The following is a 21,956-nucleotide window of genomic DNA, read 5'->3' as shown; positions in this document are numbered from 1 at the left end:
CTGCTGGGCCACTGTTTGAAACAGGGTGCTGGATTGGATGGGCCTTGGGCCTGATCCAGCAGGGCTGGTCTTATGTTCTTATGCAAGAGATACTCTCTTTGTGGCAAGCCACTTCTCGCTTGTAATGCGTCTAGCACTTCTTTCTATGAGCTTTAATTGTGGTACTTTTTTTAACCAGTTAGATACTTCCTTCATAATTGTAGGCTAGACCGACTTGTTACCAATGAGAGAGAAAGGATAATGCTGTCACATCCCATTTAAAAGGTTCTACTTATCAGCTAATCTCTTTTATTTCAACCTGTGCATACAATCACTTAGTTAAACAAATGGAATTTATTGATACGATGAATGTCCACTTCCTTGCAAAGCAGGCAGGTGCTCCGTTGAACATCTTAAGATCAAGAATGCTGATATTAAGTCCCAAAACATCTGCAATTACTTAAAAGTGACTGTACTCTTATATAATATCTGTCAATGCCATCACTCTTGGCTAGCTGAACTCATGATTCAGTTGGATCTTAGTGCTTCCAGATCTTTCTAAAGAAGGCCAGAGATCTGATAGTGTTTTACTTTGAAACATATTTCCTGGTCAAAAACAGAGTGTGTGTTTCTGATGAAAAGATGCATATTACCTTTTGGATATCTCAGAGGCTTTTGATACCATCAACTATAGCAGGCATCCCCAGACTGCGGCCCTCCAGATGTTGCTGAACTACAACTCCCAGCATCCCTAGACACAATTTTTTGTGGCTGGGTATGCTGGAAGTTGTAGTTCAGCAACATCTGGAGGGCCGCAGTTTGGGGATGCCTGAACTATAGTATCCTGGATTGCCTGGAGTGACTAGGCATGGGGGCACTGCTTTGCAGGGGTTCCGCTCATACCTCATGGGTAGATTTCAGAAGGTGTTACTTGGAGACGAGTGTTCAATGAAGCAAGAGCTTTTGTATGGTGTCCATCAGGACTCCATTAATGTTTTTTAACATCTACATGAAACCGCTGGGAGAGATAATCAGGGGATTTGGTGCAGGGTGTTATCGGTATTCTGATGTCACTCAATCTGTTTCTCCATGTCAGCTTCATCAGGCAATGGTATAACTTATCTAAATGCTTTCCTCGAGGCAGTAATGGGCAGGATGAGGGATAACACTGGACTGAATCCAAACGAGATGGAGGTGCTTATTGTAGGAAGCCACAGTTCAGGAAATGGGATAGATCTGCTGGTTCTGGATGGGGTTACGCTGCCCCAGAAGGAGCAGCTTTTCAGTTTGGGAGTACTTGTGGACCCAGCCCTCTGTTTGATACCTCAAGTGGAGGTGATGACCAGGAGCGCTTTCTATCATCTTTGGCTGATTTGCCAACTGTGCCCATTTCTAGAAGTGAGTGACCTTAAGACAGTGGTGCATGTGGTGGTAACCTCCTGGTTTGCCTACTGCAATGTACTCTACGTGGGGCTCTGCCTTTTGTACATAGTCCAGAAACTGCAATTGGTGCAGAATACTGCTGCCAGATTTTTCTCCGGGATGTCCCGATGAGACCATATCACTCTGGTTTTAAAAGAACTACATTGGATACTGATAGGTTTCCTGGCAAGATACAAAGTGCTGGTTATTACCTATAAAGCCCTTAATGGGTTGAGCCCAGGGTATTTAAGAGAACGCCTTCTTTGTTATGAACCCCGCCACCTATTAAGATCTTCAGGGGAGATTTGTCTGAGGGTGCTGCCGGCTTGACTGGTGACAACTCAAAGGAGAGTCTTCTCTGTACAAGGGATGTGCAAACAGGTTCAGGGTCGAACCGAAACACACACACACACACACGGTTCCATCCAGACCAGGACCGAAACCCCAACTAGTTCACGATTTTTTGTTGTAAAAATTAAAATAAATTTTTATTTACCTCTAGCCCCTTGGGGGGGCTTCCTAAAGGCCGGGGGGGCTGCAAAGGTTCCCCCTCCCCCCACCGGCCTCAGTAATCACTGCCACAGCCCGTTTCACCACTGTTTTTGGCCTGTTCGTGCTTCTGTAATGCGGCATGGCGGCCATTTTTCCTGCATACACAAATGGCCTCACAGAGGCCAATTGCGCATTATAAGATGGTTTGCAATTATAAGATGATTGCAAGAGTTGGGACAGGAAGCTTATTTTCTCCGGATGATTTTGGATAGTGGCCCTGGAGTCGTTTCTTCCTGCTTCCTTTAATGAGGTGTGACTTAGCTCATTCAAGGTAGCCATTTGTTCAGTCTTACTAAACTGATGTTTTGAACAGTCCAGGCAGTTCTGATGCAAACAACTTTTTTCTTGTTCTCTGGTATGGTGTGTAGGTTGGATGATATGGGTTGGGTTAATGGGATGTGGATGTGGGCTGATATACAGATAATTAGAGCAAAGCATTCTCAGGTCTCAGCTGGCTCTAGGATTGCATGAGAACGGCCGTGCATGGATGTCGCCTTCAGGGCTATAAAATATCCATGGCTTGCAGGAAGAAATAAAGCAAAGGAGTGTAGCTAAACATTCTTCATGTGTGCACAAAGGATTATATTTAACATATTAATTAAGTAATACCTCTCTCCGCCTACACACCAGCTTCTTTCTGTGCTGCTGGCATGAGATACAAGAGTCCCAAGTCTCTTTGTTCTGCACGGAGGAAGAATAAGGAGTGCCTCGTGTTTTAACTGTACTTGCTCCAGGTAGTGCTGGAGCACAACCGACTTCCACTCAGATAACCGTGGAGATGAGTGTAGGTGGGACAGGTAGACATCATTCTCCTCTGTAGAAAGGTGCAAAAGGCAACTTGCTTTGGAGTGTGTGCAAAAGCCCTGTTCACTTTCCACACATGGTTACAGCAGGGCTGGTGGCTCCTGTGACTGGGAGGGGGTGGTGCTAGGCAAGGCAGGTGTTGGGCAGAGCCAGGGATAGTAAGAGGTGGAGACAATTGTGAACCCCTCTCTCCCCAAGCCTTGTCATGTCCTCTTTCTCTCTTGCTACGTCTGTCTGTCTGTCTGTCTCTCTCTCACTCACACACACACACACACACACACCCCAAGCCCCCCTCACCAATCCTCTCTTCTCTCTCTCTCACCAGCCCTTGCCATGCCTCCTTTTCTCTCTCTCTCTCATCAAGCCCCCCTCTCACCAAACCTTTTTAACACAGGAAGATTAGACTTACAACAACCAGTGAACTCTCCCAAGCAGAGAGTTTCCTCCAACCCCTCTTTCCCCCTAACTTCCTGTTTTGCTCTTATTGGCAGGAACAGCCTGCTCATCAAGCTGCTCCAGCCAGGGAGTTAGAGGCACAGGGAGGAAGGGCTGGAGGAAGCTCCCTGCTGGGGAGAGTTCTCTGGCTGCTGGTAAATCTGATATTCTGCTGGATTCTGTGTTTGTTTTTCTTTGGGGGAGGTAGGGGGCTACGCCCCACCCTTCCTGGCCAGCCCCACTTGGTTAAGATGAGAGGATCCCTGTGGAACTGATGCCTGATGGAATGGGAACCCTCGCGTAGGTGGTAGCCTTTGTCTGAAAGTCAAATGAGCTTCTTCTCATAAGAGTACTCCAGGAAGTCGCTCTTGCAAGTAAAATCCTGTTGTGGGGAGGAGGTTTTACACATTTGATGCTAAGTTGGTTACAGATGTCTGGTATATAGCTGTGTCTCACTTGCAGGTAGGCAGATGTGTACATCTCCATCCTCGGGAATGGCTTGCAAGTGTCATGAGTGAAAATCATAATGTATGAAGTAGACATGAGTGACTTGTCCAGTATCCTATTGATGTGTGAGATCGCTGCATGAGCATGTAGGAACCAACAGGGGTTAGGAATTATCTTGTATTATGGAGGTCAGCACATTTTCTCCTAATCAAATGGTGCTCCATCTGCCAAGAGTTGCCTTTTTCTCCTGATTCCCAAATCCCAAATTTTGCAAATAGAAAGACACAACTCCATAGCTGTGTGCAGGTGTGACTTATTGTAATTCAGTTCCTCTGCATTTGGGAAATGGACAAAATCTGTAGATGAAGATTTTCATACCTGAAAATACATCTAACTAGATTCTTTACCCTTCATTTCTCTTTGCTCTCATGAACTAATTGGTTGGTGCTGTCTTATAAACTCTCAAATACCCCAGAACCCTCATGAGTTGCCTGAAATAAGTTCCTTACACTGAAAGAATTTCTCTTCCTACTTGTGTGGTCACAGTAGCCAAAGACACTTAGTCCTTACCTGTCTTTCCCCTGCAGTGATGAGTTCATGATGTCCCTCATCCTATTCATGTTCCCAGTCCATGTCCCAAACTATTAAAAGTCCTTTTTGAGTCATAAGACTGACATAGTAGCAAGTACTCATTTTCATCTTCAGAATGTTTTCCGGTGAAATTACATTAGTTTTGGATGCATTTTAAAATGCTGTGTATAAATTAGAAGCATTTTTGTCTAGCTTTTTCTGCACTGAATTGTCATGCATCTGACAAAGTGGGCTCAGGTCCACAAAAGCTTATGTCACAATAAATCTGTTAGTCTTTTAGGCGCCACCAGACTCTTCATTGTTTTTGCTGCAACATATTACAACCCTCTGGAATTAACAACATTGACATTTAAATGATCATAGTGAAACCTCTGAGTGTAAATTATCCCATTGAGATGAGCGGAGTGGTTTGGAGCAAATAACTTTCTCCAAATTAGGCAATCTGTTTCAAAAGTGTGTTAATGAAAACAAGTTATATTACTGTAGGCTCTTTTACATTGAGATAGAAATGTAGTGCCTCAACCAGTGTTCCCTATAACAGGGATTACCAGTTGTTGTTGACTACAACTCCCATAATCCCCAGCCAAAGACCATTGCATCTGAGGATTATGGGAGCTGTAGTCAACATCTGGGAATCCCTGTTACAGAGAAATCTGGCTCCAGCCCATGACATATTTCAGTTTGTGGTTTTTTATGTAAAATGTTTGAACGTTGTTTTCATTACATTGTGGTAAATAACCTTAGAGTAAAGTGTGCATGTGCAAAAATAAGAGAGAATGAATAAGTTTCTCAAGTGAATGCTTCCTGCCTCCTGTCTGTCTATTGATTTAAGAAGACAATACCATGCTTCCAACTAAAGGTAAAATCAAAGTCTCAGGAGCCAGTCTGCTTGGAAGTTCTTTATTGAAGGCCCCTTTGAAATGAATCATACTCTCACAAGCTCCCTTTCATTTCACTGGGACCTGCACAGGACAGATGAGAGAATATGTTTGTGATGACCCTTGTGTTTAAAATATGCAATACAAGCTTTTGAGTCTTGCGTGATTCTTCTTTGGGCAAGTCATGAATTTAAAAAGTGTAGGTGAGATGTTGCTAAATAGGGTTCCTAGGACCAGACCCTGAGACAGTTTTGTTTATTTTTAGGAATGCTTGGGGTGGGGGAGAATTCCTCTGGTGTGGTTTCTCCTAGCACTGCAATTTTGGGAAAAGCGATATCTCCTAAAATTCTTGCTTCTTTGCCACTTTAAAGAAGGTCCAGATCTGGCAATCCATATTGCTAAGACAGCCCATTATGGTTATCTGGGTCTCCCATGTCTGCAAGATAAAGCAGGTTGGAACAGACACTTGCAGAGCAATTCTGTGCATGTTGACTGAGAAGCAAGTACCACTGTAGTCTACTTACTCTCTAGCAAGTGTATTTAGGATTAATTGGTTACAAATGGGACAACATGCTGTTGAGGCTTCAGATTACAAAAAGGCCCTTTGCAAGATAGAGCAATGCAGAAACTATTTTATTTTCCCTTGGGAAATTGGACTTATTAATCTTCCCACCTAAACCCTTGCACTCCCTCACGTTAATGTCCTTTATCTGAAGTTCTTTTGTTTGTTACTTTTTTAGAATGTATCTGTAATTGCACATTTGAAAGAATTAAATGGTTAATATTCCAAAATGTGTGTTAGGCTTCAAACACAAGTGCAGTAAGTGTCCTTGCTGTCCCATAAGACAGAACTCCTTATGGAATGTACCTCTTTGGAAAAAAATACATGTTTTCCCAATATAATGTATGAACCAAGCATCTGAAGCACACGACCTCAAAATCATTTTCAGCCTATCTCATCCAAACAATTGCTAAATTTTGCCATTTCTTCATTTGTGCCATCTCAGAACCCACTGTTTTCATCTGTTTCTCAAACATTTGCATAGTGTGGTCATCTCTCTCATCCGGACTTCTGCAGCCTTCCTTTCCTGCCAAATTACCTCTCTGCATTTGATTCAAAATGTCTCTGCTGGGGTCTGTCTCCACCCCCCACCCCCAGAAGCTTAAGTGCGTAATTTCTACAATGTCCAGGCTCAAGTCTGCTTGGAAGCCTAAACCAGTGGGGCTGGTTTAGTAGTGATGAGGAACAGGCACTCTGCACATGGTGTGCCCGCCCCCCCCCCATTATGGCATGCATCCCAGGGCAAGATGAGACATTGAAAGTGGGGTTTGGCTGTGGTTCGTTTATAGGCCTGCTTCATAAAGGCTATTCCCACGATCACCCAAAGGGAGCCCTGGGCTAAGGGAGCCCAGCCTGCTTTGGGGCGATCATGTGCTGCAACGGGAGCCGCGTGACTCCTGGCAGCTAGCCTCATTAAACCCCCCTCCCCTTAAATGAGGTTAACGGAGCGGTCGCTCTATTAACCTTGGTTTTTTTGTTAATGTGTTGCCGCGGCATGCAGCAACGCACGAGTAGACCCCCGACCGGTGTGCTCACGCGGGGCATCCTGGGACTCCAGGGACCGCGCAGCCCCCGATCCCTGCAGCCCTCGCCGGCTTCATGACGTGTTGTGTGCAGCGCCTCATAGTCTCATGCAACAGGTGGGCTCAGATCAGCTGCATTCCCTTGGCATTTCCACAGTAAGCATGAAAGCAGAAATGGAAAAACAGACTTAAACATTCTGATGGGTGGAGCGATAGCTTAGAGGTAGAGCATCTACTTTGCATGCAGAAGGTCTCCAGGTAGGACTAGGACAGACTCCTGCCTGAAATCTTAGAGCAACTGCTGCCAGTCAGTGTAGACAGTACTGAGCTAGATGGACCAATGGGCTGACTCAGTATAAGGCAGCTTCCTATGTTCTTATGTCCTGCCGTACTTGCTCCTCTGCTGTCAGCTTTTTATCTTGCCCCCGCTATTCAATCTATCTCTGTCTTAATTTCCCCCCTTCCCCCCACACTTCCCAGTTAGGAGCATAGGAAGCTGCCATATACGGAGTCAGACCATTGGTCTGTCTAGCTCAGTATTGTCTTCACAAACTGGCAGCAGCTTCTCCAAGGTTGCAGGCAGGACTCTCTCTCAGCCCTATCTTGGAGATACCAGGGAGGGAGCATGAAACCTTCTGCTCTTCCCGGAGTGGCTCCATCCCCTAAAAGGAATGTCTTACAGTGCTCACACTACTAGTCTCCCATTCATATGCAACCAGGGTGGACCCTGCTTAGCTAAGGGGACAAGTCATGCCTGCTACCACAAGACCAGCTCTCCTCTCTTATATCCAGTTCTGTCTGCCTCCTATATCCTTCTGGTCATGTCTGCTCCTAGAATGCTATTGGGACTGATTAACTACAGAGGAGGAGTGGCCAGTGGCCAAGGCACTGACACACAGGTCCTATATATGGTTGTTTGAATTCAAGCCAGGATCTTGTAAACCTTGGCTCAAGTTAAACCCTGGCCCCTGTCTCTGAAGGACCACTGGTGCAGTTTACTCGGTGTCTGCCTCATTACCTCCCACCAGTTCTAGGCAGACACTTCGCCATGGGAGACTGGATCATACACATTTTTTCTGCACTCAAAGTGTAATCTACCTCCAGCAGCTGCATAGGTTAATTTAGATGCTTTTGCAGATTAATGTGCAGTTGCCACAAGAGCAGGCCTGATGATCGTGTATTGCCCACCACAGCAACATTAGGAAAACATTCCTCCTTCGAGCAGTTGTCTTCATTGGCACTGGAGTCAGCTCTGTAGGCAGGGACCTCTAACTTTGTCCTCCTTTCAGCTGCAAACAGCAGGGACAAGTTGAGCTGACAACTCTCTGCTGGAAGGATAAGAAAAGTAAATACTTTCTGTAAACAGGAGGTTGGTTCAGAGGGGGTGCACTAGAAGAAAAGGAAAAAGATTTCTTGCCTGGCCAGTCAAACCCATTCATTTGTGGGTGGGAAAGGTTCTACATACAGATACTCCATCCATGTACTCTGGAACTACACCCAGAGGCACTCTTACCCCTTGATTTTGGGACTGAAGCCCATGGCCTCCACACCCCTGCAGGCCCAAAATCATCTTTAGTCCTGGATGGTGTGGGTTGTGCCATCAAGAACCTATCTATGTGTTAAAAAATGTTTAACTTACAGTGGGAGGCCTCCAAAGGCCTTTAGGTCCAGGCTCCAAAATTAGCTAGGTAAACCTCTGACTACATCTAGCTAGTTAGCTGGTGTTCAGAATTAAGAGGTGTGTATATCTCTCAGATACTCACAATTCCACCTTAATCATGTGATCTACAGTGATGAATGCTATACTGCAAGGCCACAATCCAGCACAGAATTAAGCACATTTAATCCCATTGATTTTAATGGGTTTAACTTTGGATGGATTTGTCTTTCTCTTCTTTTAAGCAAGATTCTCGGGCTTTAAATGCCCTAGTTACCTACCTAATACGTTTCGTCTCCCAAAGTGATTAGGAGAAAAGCAATTCCCCCCCCTTTTTTCCTTTTATACCCCCTGGGGGATTAAATCTAGAAATCTTATTTTGCTTTAATGTATGTTCTTTGATAGAATTTAATGTTTCCTCTTTAGCAGCCTCCAAAGAATGCACAGTTTGCACAAGTCAAATTCTTTGAGTTTTAGTAATTCTTAAATATGTTGAGTTCAATAATAATAATAATAATAATAATAATAATAATAAATCAATAGAAAAGGAAGGCTTTTATTCTGAATTGTGCTTCTCTAGTCATTCTTTTATCAGGGTGCTGACAGATGTGTAGATGTCTGCTGATTCTGTGGCTGCTCAAGAATTGCAAGCATTGGGCATTCTCAGGGATTTCAACATGGTCAGTGATGTAATAGCCTCTGCTCCTGCTAAGCATTTACATAGCTGGGGCTGTCTAGAACCTGGAAAGGCCATTATTTGTGTTATCTCGGAATTTATAGTGAATGGGTCTAGATATATGAGCTAAGCCTTGTCTCATCTGAGCAAGTGAGGTCATTTGGCAAGGTGACTTGACTAAGTGGATGTTGTGTTAGTTGGACTGGCAGTGTTGGCAGATAGGAAGTCTGAGACTTGTCATGTCTTCCTTCTGGGTTATGTCTCTTGCGTCCCCGAGGGCAGTCTCCCATCAAGTCCACAGGAGAAGGGAAACAGACTTGCTTCTGCAGCCAGAGGAAAAGCAATATATTTCTAAAGTTCAAAAGCAAGAGCCACTAAAAAATGAGCAATATTAAACCGTATGGTAGTCCTGAGACTTGGGAGCTCCATTGGCGTCTGTCAACTTGATCTTTCAGTGCAGCTTTCCAGGAGCTGGGATTTCAGCAAATTATGCTAAACTTCTAGAGGTCACTTTGTTTTGCTGTTTGGAGCTGTCCTCTCTCAGGATTTTATTTTCACCCGTTTTCATTTAAACTTCCCCCCACCAGAAGGAGACTCTTCTTGACAAAACCAGGCTCTGTGATTTGTATGCTGCTTAACCGTTCCTGAAATTGCCGTTCTATGCAGAGTTGCAGAGAGCCTGCTCAGATTCCTCAGCATCTCTGTCCGCTGCTGCATGCTGATCACCTCAGTGGCTGCCTCGGGCTCTCATTACTGGCGAATGGCATGCTGTGCTGATGCAGGCACCGTAATAGGAAGCACCTAGGCCTGTCATAAACAAACAGGTCTGAGGGGAAAAAGTGCAGGTCTGACGTATGGTGTGTCCATAGCAACGAGGAGAGATGAGGTTGCCATTTTGGAGTATATGCAGGCTAGTATAGCTCTCTACAAGAAGCCAGAAAGTACCTGACCGGATTCAAAAGCTGTCTCTGTGTGTACATCAGAGGTTTTGTAAGAGATGCTGTTTGAAGGAGACAGCTTGCAAAACCAGCATTTTTAATTACAAACTTTGAAGGCATTGAAGTGGTTTATTTGAATTGATTCCACGCCCCCCTCTAAGTGCAATAGAAAGTTTTGTTGAAGAATGATAGTGCACTGACTGCTTAGAAATATTTACCAGAGTCTATCTCTTTGGATGCTTAGCTAGTAAAACTGAGAGGATACAAATTTTATGAGTAAAATGACTGTGAGTTCCTTACATTATGAAGTATGGCCAAAGTTTTGTGCACCTGAATTCTGGATCCAGGTAAGATTCCATTTTAATGTTTGATAATTGACTATTGTTTCTCATTCTCCCCCCCACCCCCGTAACAACATAAGTTAATGAATATATTCTATAGCCTGAAGAAAGTGGAGATCTGCTGCAGGTTTGATGTGATGGTGGAGGCTAAGATTTAGATGCATGTTTATCAGAGAGCTTTGAAAGCTTGATGGCATGAAGGTCCTGTTGCAGTCTGTAAAATGATCCTGTCTGATGCATGTGCTGGGAATCTCTGGGACTGGCTCTAGTAAAGTCCTTGTTTGCAGGATCCCATCTTCTCACTGAAATCACTGCATTAAAAATTATTCAAAGTATGGAGGGGGTAGAAATGTACAGGGAACTGGCCAGAACAGAGTAATCTTGGTATAGGATGGGGGGCGGAGTACGTAACATAACTTCCTCTCCTTTCCTTGTTTGTATAATTGCAGCTCTTTTAAGATATTCATACTATACTTACAAATCTTACAGCCAGATCAGTATAGGAGTGCTGGCATGCTACTGAAACCAAGGCTAGATATTAGTTGCAAGGTACAGCAGCAGCAGAAGAAAACAGTCTCTAGCCTTTTTTAAAGATTGTGTTTGAACGTTAATAGATTTGTTTAAAGGAAGAAAGGGAGTATTGATGGCGACAATAGGACTATTGAACAAAGTGGCTTTCTGTGTGCAAGCATACTCCTTGAGAGGGAAATCTTTTTTTGAATTGTGAGATCCTGAATCATTGAGCATCAAGAATTAATCTCTAAATAAATGTGATAAGATGAGTGTAGGATATTCTTTGTCACACTCTCAGGAACAGAATGAGAACCTTACAAGTCTCTGTTGTTAGCCTTTCACCTTGACACAGAGGATTCGTCTTTGAAATTTTACCAAGGATTTTACCAAGTATGCCGTGGTTCTACTTTTGCCTGCCAGTGGATTTCTGCTTGTACTTTTGGCTGTTTTATAAGAAAATTGTGTACTGTTGTTTCCACAGTACAGTGCAGTGTTCTCTCTAAGGTGTGTACATGTGCACACGTTCACAAGTTTTTTGATGTCCGCTCAGTTAATTTTACATTCCGCTTAGGTTGAATCAGGAAGGCCCCACTCTGAATGCACGTGCACACATGCTGCTTTGATACTGCCACCCAGAACAAAACTCACACAGGTGAAAAAAATTAGAAAGAACACTGGTATGGGACGAGTTTTCAAGAACTTCCCCCAAAAGAATGGGGTTTCCTTTTGAGGATCTTGATGCTTAGTGAATAAATCCCCCCTTGCATGCATGGGTGTGTCATGCTCTGTGGAACACTTACAATTATGAATATTTTGCATATTCCTTTGCAGCTTCATTGCTGTTTAAACACCTCCTGAATGGCAGAGAACACTGACAAGATTCTGCTGCACTTTCCTTGGGTAGAGTCAGTCAACAGAATGTTCTGCTGCAAAGTCAGGAATTAAATCGCTTCTTCTGAATACACTGTTGAAAGGGAATCGTTTCAGGAACAACTTCATGCCTCTCACATTTTTGTTTAAATTGAAACCAAACATGAAGGTTTCCAAACAATATTGCAAAAGCTGCATGGCCTCCAGGCAGCAGGTGGCTTTAAGTGGCGGGAATCTGGGTAAGAGTGGAAATTCCCAGCTAGAGGAAAAACCAAGAAATTGGGAGAAATGTTTGCAAGATGGGGATTCTTGCCTTCTGGAGTTTTTCAAGCCAGCAATCCTACAGAGGAGCGAGTGGCAAGAAAGGGGATTCTTGATCCTATAGGGATAGAGAAGGATTGATCTCAGCCTTTTAGGGCATCTCCAGATGACAGGTTCTTTTCCTGGTGGGGTGGGGTGCAATGCTGCAATCTGTCAGCATTAAGCTAGTATTCTCTTATCTAGTGAGAGTCTTTTGAAATGGAAGGGGCAGAGCACCATAGCCTTGTGTACAGGAAAACACCTTTGATAGTTGCTCTTGCTGTAGTGACAATTGCTGCTCTCAAGCAACTTAGGTTAGCCATCTGAGTACAGGTAAATAGTGAAACTCTTGCAACAGGAGGACTTGCTGTGTAGATTTCAACTAGGTATCACTGAGATAAAGCTACACAGCTTCTCCCATCCCCAGGTAAATCACCACATTTTGAAACATCTTAAGTAACTCTAAGCTTCTCCTAAAATGTGGGGCTCTCTCTCACCTTTCTTTTGTTGCCTTATCCAAAGAGAGACCCTTAGAAAGAGGGCTTTCTTGGAATTCCATCTTGAATGGCATTTCTTGGACTTGAGATAGCTGCACATGAGACTCTAGTATCCTGCTTACCTTTAGGAACATAGGAAGCTGCCATATACTGAGTCAGACCATTGGTCTATCTAGCTCAGTATTGTCTTCACAGACTGGCAGCAGCTTCTCCAAGATTGTAGGCAGGAATCTCTCTCAGCCCTATCTTGGAGAGGCCAGGGAGCAAACTTGGAAGCTTCTGCTTCTTCCCAGAGCGCCTCCAGTGGAACAGAGAAGAAGAAACCCTCTGGTCTCGAGAGAATAAATAAAATGTTGGTCTATTTAGATGCATCAAGGTGGTCAAACAACCATTAAATATAAAAAGATTTTCTATTTAAAAATAGGAAAGAAGGCAGTTCACAGATGAAATACCTCCTTCCCATTTCTGTGGGTTTTTTTCCAGTTCCATGTTTAAAATCTTACTACCACAGTTATATTTAAATGTATATCAGACTTTTGCAGACCCTGTCAGCTAAATAGGACTGCTCCTACCTTTTTGCGTATGCTGTATGTAAAACTAGTAATTATCCATGATATTATTTAAATATGAGCTGTTTTGCTGATGCCTGTTAGAGGTATTTTCTCTGGACAAGGTGTCAGCTGTTTAATTAATATTGCTTCATAAAATATCTCTTCAACCCCATGCTTTTATCTTGAATGGTGAACAGTTCTTCCAATGAAGAAAACCAGGTTTTTGGGTTTTTCCCCCCTCCCCTCTCTGACTCATTTTAATATGACTCATTGTTTGGATTCAATTATGACTTGGTTCTCACCAATAAGGACCTTAATCTTAGTCATTAAAACGGTTTTGGATAGAATGTTTCTCTATTCCCTTTACATCTGTGTCAAGATAGTATTGATATCACTGTGAGCAGTGGTGAACCTGACCAAAATTGGAGGCAATTTAACTTGTTTTCCCTCTCCCTTGCAATTGCTGTGAGCTGGTACAAGGGGAAGCTCTGAGGTTTTTCACAAAATTCAGGGATGGAAGTACAGATCCATTGTGAGTCTTCTTCATTTTATATTAGATAGAAGACAGGGAGAGTAAGGTTCTGACTAAGAAGTGTACCACTTGGAAGTGGGGCCCTCTCCTTGCAGCTGTTTCCACCCCCCAAGTCATTGTCTAAGGGGCTAACCAAATGTTACACACAGATACTTGTTAACTAAACCGTGACAGATGCTCTTTTTATTTTTAAGAAAAAGCTTCAGCAGAGACAAAGTGAAGTGGGTGAGGGTGCTTGCTTTTTCTTCACTCTAAATCCCCCTTCAGAGTTCCAAACACATGTTAACTCTTGCAATAGCACATTTGGAATCCTTCAATGGGGAAAGGGTGGTGGAGAGGTTGGTTGATTTGGAACAAAGAATAACACTCCCTCCTTCTCTGCTGTAAATTGCTCCTGATTTTTCTGGTTTTTTAAAGTTTGCTTTTAGTTATACCATTTGCATTTTGTTAAGCCCAGAGTATTCTAGTGAAGAAATATTGAACATTTTACAAGCCTGATCCTTTTTCATTATGCTGAAATCCTGTCCGCTGTTCCAAAAGGAGTGTGTTTCAGTGGATCTTAGCTTTGAGAAAACATGCTTATGAAATACTACAGTTACAGGTACTGCAACCCTTTTAAAATGATTAGTGTTAATTGCAACTAATTTCAACCATTTTGAAAAGAATATATATATTTGGCTCTTTAGAATCTAAAACTCAGTATCTGTTTATTACATTTAAATCATTTCCCATCATATGAATATTGGAGAGGATTATATTTTTAATGCTAGTGATCTAGCTGAAATGAGCATATCCCCTATTGATCATTTAGTAATAAAAATTAAAATGCAGTAGATCTAGAGGCCTTTCACTGAAATTAAACAAGAAAGGAAGAAAAATAATGAGCTATCCTCCATCAAGCCTGAGTACTGCATCCGTGTGAGAGTTCCATTTTCTGGATAAAGACCAGTTGTGTTCCATTCAGGGAAGATGAAAGACGAATGGATTTATTGATGTTGTTAAATCCTCTAGTAATGTTGCTTGAGTGGATATTGGGACAAAGCTGGCTTCCTGGTTTTGGTACAGAATCTGAATTTGTATGTCTACACATTGTTACTGCATTTACCTGAATCAAAGACGACTATGAACTTCATCATCATCATCAATTTTATTACGGCCATTGGCCAGCAGAAATAGGAGTAACAAATATACTCAATACAATGATCAATAAAACAATGCTAAAACACAATATAACAGAATACAATCACTCATAATAAATTACTTAAAAACAATAGGCAGCTCTTGCAATTAAGCACTGAATAGGGACCCTAACCTAATGGCAATATAGAAAAATTTAGCCACAATTGTTGTAATCCCGGGGCTTGAATCCGCAAGGGACTATGAACTTAAGATGACCCCTTTAAAAAGTAGAGGTTAAATACAGGTAATACCTGCATTTACCTGAAGTGAACAGGACTCTTGAATTTAAGACAACTTCCTGATTTCTAATAGCAAAAAACTGGGGGTGGGGGGGCACTAGTCTTGGATTATGGTAAAAACAGTAATGTGTCGTTGGTTTAGATGATGATGTGGCAGGGGCAGGTGACAAGGTGCTCAGTCACTTTTTCTTCTACCTCTTTGCTTTCAGGGGCTCATTCAGTTGCTTGTCCTCCAAAGTGATGCATGCCGTCACCTCCCAAACAGGGGCCTTTTGCTGTCCACCTAGGACAAGCAGGTCGGTCTCTATGCAAAAGAATGGACACACATCTGAACTCAACAATGGCAGCATTCAGAAAATAGTGGGAAAACATTTCAGTCTCCCAGGAGACCCTGCTGCTGACCTGAAAGTCACTGTTCTTTAGTGGAAAAACTTCAAAGGAAGACACCAGTGTGAAACGGCCAAACTGGAATTTATCAGCAAATTGAATTCTATTCATTTTGGTCTTAATTGCAACCATGAATTCCTGTGCCTCTACAGGCATTAAATTAAGAGGGAGATCATGTTATCACCAGCTACTGCTCTTGTGGATAGTCACTGTTCTTATTTTGTATACATTTGAGCTTTGCGTAGAAATATCACAGACCTGCTATTCTTCTTGCATTTCGTGACCTTTCAGCACACATTGTTGTAACAGTCCCCCACCTCACCCCCGGTACTTTTGCGTGTGTGAGCGTATTACTTACAAACACACACTTGCCAACTAAAGATAACAGTTCATGCATCTAAATAACTGGGCTCTGGTCCACAAAAGCTTTGCCATAATGAATCTATTAATCTTTAAAGTGCCTCAATACTCTGTTAGCTTGAACAGAATTAGCAATGCTACCTTTCTGGAACGGGTCACATTTAGAATTCTATTTTAAATGAAATTGAGAAACAAAGTTCAGTAATGTAGGAGGGGAGTAGAATTTGTTTTAAATTACTGACATCTAGAGCAAGGAAGCCCTAGTGCAGTTAGTGGAATAAACTAACAGCACTTCCATAATAACTGGGAAAGGGCGATTTTTGACGATCTTCTTTCCCCCCAAGAAATTCTCTGTGACACCCAAACATATGTCCCTGAGGGCTGTGCAGCCAAGGTATTTTATGCTCACTCCATGTTAGACTTGCTCCACAAAACATGTTACAAAATAGAGTTGATGGAACATGGTGAATAAGAATGTTAAGTGTAAGTCCAAGGAATCTTGCATCTATATTGAACTTTCTAGATGGCTTAGGCTAGAAACAATCTCCCAGCCTTTTCACTCCTGTTTACAGTATGGGGTGATAACTCTAGAATGCCGTACAGGTTTCTTAAAAGAATTGCTGAGATACTGGCTGACATCCAGACTAAATTACTCAACAAATGCCTCATTGAAATCTGTTAGTCCTTTAGAGTAAAGGTAAAGTGTGCTGTCAAGTTGGTGTTGACTCCTGGTGACCATGGAGCCCTGTGGTTGTCTTTGGTAGGAGGGGTTTACCATTGCCTACTCCCACGCAGTCTGAAATGATGCCTTTCAGCATCTTTCTATATCGTTGCTACCCGATATAGGTGTTTCCCATAGTCTGGGAATCGTACCAGCGGAGATTTGAACTGGCAACCTCTGGCTTGCTAGTCAAGTCATTTCAATACTGTTGAGTAACTTAGTCTAGATGTCAGTCATTGTATGCTCTTTGAGCATGCAAAAGCATTATACAAATAATTATTAATAAATAGCTTTTTTTAAAAAACACCCATTTTCATTAGCAATTAGTGCCATGTATGTATGTATCAGTCCTTCTCATAATTTGTGATGAGCTTTTGACTTCTTCTGTTTTTGCCCACTATAGTTCCTTTTTACATAAATAATGGTCATCTTGGCAATCGGATCTACATGTACAGAGAGGATATCGGTGTTATTACATGTTGAAAAGACACAATTCTTCATCCTTAAGCAGTGGTCAGTAGGTGAAATTCCCTGGATCGAATCTCACCCTTTAGTAGCCAATAACAGGCCTACCAACCAATGCTTGATCTCAAATGGGAAGAATTCCCAATTTCACTCTTCTCTAACCCTACTTAAAACAAAAGTTCTTACAAACCCTGGCCCTAGTTTCGAGAAAAATGATCTTTCCAGTACCCGGCACCTCTGCTCATTCATCCTTTTTGTTTCCTCGAACAGGAATCAAAGTAGCTGTGCGCATAAAGTCCAATTAGTTGTCACCAAGGGAGGCTTGTGGCAGTAGACATCTAGTTTTGTCCCATATGGAACAAACAGTTGTATATCTGTAGGAGGACAGAAGTTCCACTTCTTGTAATCTAACCACCAGCTTCTTAGCAAAAAAGGTTGATTACTTGGTATGGAGGGGTAATCCTCACAAATGATGCAATTTAGAACTCTATCCCAAATAATAATTTTGTTTTATTTTGTGCCTTGGATTTTTAATACCTCTTTTCTAGGAGAAGGTTTGATCAGGTTGTAGAAATGGAACTCTTTTGTTTCATGTAAGAAATATATTTGTGTCATTCCCTTGTATGCAACAAAACAACAGTTAAACAGCTTCAGAGCTATTTTTCAAGATTTGTTATACTAGGTCAGTGTGTTTGCACATGCAGTTAAAATTCTTAATTGCATCAAGAATATATTTAATGTATAAAATGGAATGAATCGTTTGGGCTAAGCCAGCACTGAATTTGTTCCTTGAAGGGATAGAAATATCATCCGGTTACCCTTTTCAGAAAGGGAGGCGATAGTCACGCTTTAATGGCAACTGGAGCTTGAATCAACAAGTCTATGTGAAACGGCTTGCAGTGTGCCTTTGAAATCCTGATATCTAGTCAGGGTGATTTATAGGCTCTTGCTCTGGCATGTACGTGTTGGGGCCCTACTGAGTTTGTTTGTTTTTGTGTTAGCAGCGTTACCTAGCACTCCATGAAGTGGTGGCTAAAAAAAAGTGACACAAAAAGAATTCAGCAGGAATACTCTTTAAAAGTGGAGGGGTAAAGGGTGTATTGGGAAGTCCTGCAGCGTCACTGTGAGCTTGATTTTAAATTCGCCTTTGTAAGGAAGCCGCTCATGTTGTGGAGGAATGTACTTTTGTGTTTCTTGGTCTCCTTTGCAGCAAGTTATCATAGTAATGCTAAAATAAAATGTGAATTGGGCTTACAAGTGACACTGGTCCAAAGGCATGGTCTAGGCACCTGCTGCAGTAATCTTGCTGAAGTTAAACAGGCTCGGATTGGGCCAATGCCTGGGTGGGAGACTGCCTGGGAACCTTTCATATGCTGTGTTGAGTTCTGTGATTTGGGGGGGGGGGAGGCAGGATAAATATTACTGTAAAGACCCCAAATCACTTCGGAGTGTTTCTTCATTCCTGTATTGCTCTTAATAGTTAAAAGCAAAAATAATTTAGGGTACCATTATTATTACTTATTTTGCCTCTGCTGGTCATAAGGGGCACAGTCAACCCACAACATCTCCCGGTGCAGGTCTCATTGAAATGAATGGAACCTCTGTAAGAGCATTCCCTGTGCTCTCCTAGTTGCTACCATTTATTGCAATGAAGCATGCACAGGAGAACTTTCACTGGGTCATGCTGAAGGTGAGCAGCTCTTGGTCATAAGAACAGCCCAGCTGGATCAGGCCCAAGGCCTATCTAGTCCTGTATCCAGTTTCCCACAGTGGCCCACCAAATGCCTCTGGAAAGCCCACAGGCAAGAGCTGAAGGCGTGCCCTCTCTCCTGCTGTTGCTCCCCTGCAACTGGCACTTATAAGGATCTTGCTTCTGAGCCTGGAGGTGGTCTATAGCCATCTGATTAGTAACTATTGATAGATAAATTCATGAATGGTAGGTCTAAGCCCCTTTTTAAGTCATCCAGGCAAGTGGCTATCACCGCATCCCGCGGAAGAGAGATGTTTATACCCCGATGTCAGAGACATTCAAATGACTTGAGTTTGTATGAAGGACTGCCGCGACCTATTTTCTGTCGTTTATCTGTATTTCATTTCTAAATTATATTTTAATTGTAATGGCCTTTGGCTGCAAGCAATATATTACTACTATACCACCATCTGGAAGAGCCCCAGGAGAGTGAAAACAAAAGGAGGCATGGAAGCCCTCCATACACACCTGTCAGCAAACCAGGCTGCAGTGGCAGGCCCAAACAAAACATGTGCACACATGCACGTGCGCACACACAGAGGTATTGGTATTCTGTCCATATATCCATCAAAATTACTGACATCTGAACATATCCTTCAAAATTACTGATAAATCTTAGAAAGGGTTGGAGGAGAAAGCAAGACTACATACTTCCACCTCATGTCTGCCTGTCTTGTATTTGAGGAGGGAAAAAGCAGGGACCATTTACTTATGCCTATGATATTGCTAGGGCATACAACTTAGAAATTATCAGTTTCCCCAGATTCTACAGGGATACTGGGTGTGTGCTAGAAATATGGACTAATCCCTGTGACTTTTTGCACTCATCACTGGTAGTCTCCCTCCCATCTACCGCCATTTAAACTGGGAATCTCCAAGGATCTTCTGTCAGTTTGCAACTGCACTCTTATGGGAAAGCCATTTCAAGATGAGCTTTAATTAGGTTGTATTTCTCTACAGATCTGAGATTGGAAGACAGGCATGTTCTTCTGCTAATAAGTGCCCTGGATGATTTTCTGAGGCACGAGATCACTTCCTTGAAAAAGAATTTTATGTTGAGTGGCTGAGCTGAATTTATCTCTTCAGTTTTTGCTATTTTTTTCTTGGGTGCAAAATCACTGCTCCCAGGACTAGGGATGAGAGCGTTACTGAGGCTAGAAGAGGACTTTTGCAGAATTCTGTAACAGGAATCTATCTGTGCTTTTGCTCAGCTAGTTGGGAGTTTTCCTGAGTTTGGTCCTATGAATTTGCTATTGTCTATATTCCTATACCATAATAGTTGTTGGACATGTTTCTTCATGGAATTTTGCAAAAAGATTATGTAGTCAGTGGTGTATGCTGACTCTTTAGATGAGTTTTGCAAAAGTCCACAGAAGTTGTTAGTCCATATCTTTTTGTTTTTATGTGCTACCCAAACTGATCACACATGCTTGGTCAGAATCACAGTATATGGTATCACATGTGATACACGAATGGCCTAAAATGTTGCGGGGTGGCCGAGGGAAGAACCAGTCTCCTAGTTTACCAAATCTTCCTTGCTGATGGGCAACCAGAGTTTATTGTCTTTATCTGAAGAAGTTTTAATATCTCCTATTTTAACCACCATTTTGGAAAGATGAAATTGGTCCTCTTTGTAAAGACCAGACAGTTATTAAGGATGGTGTAAACACCTCTTTGTCATCATTTTCCAAAGGAATTTTGTGTATTTCTGAGCAGGACCAGGAGGGGCTGTCTTCCTCCCTGCAGTTATTGGAAACAATGTAAACGCAGGCAATTTTTTTGCCTATTTTCCTTGCTGGTGGAGTTCCCTGCTTTGTTCAAGCTTTTTGTTATCCATCTCTTTTGACATTAGATTGTGCCGTCCAGTCAGTGTTGACTCCTGGCGACCACAGAGCCATGTGGTTTTCTTGGCAGATACAAGAGTGGTTTACCATTGCCTTCCTCCCACGCAGTTTGAGATGATGCCTTTGTTATGACAGATGCCATCTGTCTCCAGCACCTTCCTCTATCGCTGCTGCCCAATATAGGTGACGGCAAATGGGGATTCGAACTAACAGTTTCTTGCTCCCTAGGCAAGCTGCTTCCCCGCTGCACCACTGCAGCTGGTCTTCTGGCATTAGGGGACCTTAAAGAGGGATTGTCAGCTTTCCCCCCTCACAGTTATTTGGTATTTTTTTAACAGCTGCACCTTCAGCAGGTGAAGCTTTCCCACTCATTGAATTTTCGTGCAAGGCAAAACTTCATCTGCTGTACTTCGGCCTGTTCCACTGCCCTTAAAAGTGAAGGACCCTCACCAGGAAACCTTTAAAAATATTTATTGATTTATTTATTTACGTTTATGCCCCACTCTTCCTCCAAGGAGCACAGAGCAGGTAGGTTAGGCTGAGAGATACGTGACTGGCCCAGAGTCACCCAGCGGGTTTCATGGCTGAATGGGGATTTGAATTTGGTTCTCCACAGCTCTAGTGCAACACTCTGAGAAGGGCAAACGTTTGCTAGCTATTTCATCTTTGCTTCGTCGGAATTGCCCCGATTGAGGCTTACACCCCTTTGTTTTTCCATTGATCCTATAGATGTTTACTTAGATGTAAGTGCCATTTGCTTCATGGGACTTACTCCCAGGGTTGCAGTGTTGTGGACTGCAGCCTGTTTTTGAAAGCTGCTTCTTTATTACCCTTGGTCTTGTGCAAGCGGAGCTGTGTTACTTAAAACCAGGGGTTCTCAAGTAGGGTCCCCAGATGTTGTTGGACTACAACTCCCATCATCCCCAACCAGCTGTTGAGGCTACGGATGGTGAGATTTGTAGTCCAACAACATCTGGGGACCCAACTTGAGAACCCCTGACTTGAATCACTGGTCTTCGGGAGGCAGATTCTAGCCACAAATGAATTGCAGCCGTGGCATCACCACCACTAACGTATTTTCTTTAGGCTGTTGGGTTTTTTTAAAGAGATGCAGAGATTGAGAGTGACAAACTACAAATGAAGACTTGGCTTGTGCAACTTTAATAGTTGCATAGGAAGGATTTCAGCAAATTTAGCCTTTTGTCATCCCTGCGTGACAAAATCTGGTCCATCTCCCAAAATTCTATCTTTGAGACAGTTATTTAAAGGTAAGGCCGCCCTGCCTTCCCTTGCATCTTACCACCTTAATGCAGTGGTTCCCAAACTTGGGCCCCCAGATGTAGTCTCCAGTGGGTCTTCTGCCATTGTGACAGGAAATGATGGGCATTGTAGTCCAACTACATCTGAGGACCCAAGCTTGGGAACTGCTGCTGACATAAAGAAA

General features: G+C 42.7%; 1 protein-coding gene across 22 annotated transcripts in view; it reads left to right on the top strand.

The window, feature by feature from the left end:
• Nucleotides 1–21,956, top strand: part of PDE4D (phosphodiesterase 4D) — a 990,732-nt gene that overhangs the window by 916,289 nt on the left and 52,487 nt on the right. The window contains exon 1 of one of the 22 annotated variants that reach the window (XM_053289940.1): nucleotides 10,230–10,310. The exons of the other annotated variants lie outside the window; for them this stretch is intronic. Coding sequence (XP_053145915.1) covers nucleotides 10,236–10,310 — 75 coding nt within the window. The 5' untranslated portion in view covers nucleotides 10,230–10,235. Of the gene's footprint in view, nucleotides 1–10,229; nucleotides 10,311–21,956 lie in introns of those variants that run through there. 22 annotated transcript variants of the gene reach the window in all.

This window comes from Hemicordylus capensis, chromosome 2 (assembly GCF_027244095.1).
Source record: "Hemicordylus capensis ecotype Gifberg chromosome 2, rHemCap1.1.pri, whole genome shotgun sequence".
NCBI lineage: Eukaryota > Metazoa > Chordata > Lepidosauria > Squamata > Cordylidae > Hemicordylus > Hemicordylus capensis.
The sequence above is the reverse complement of the archived record's forward strand: the minus strand, read 5'-3'. Positions and strand labels throughout refer to the sequence as shown.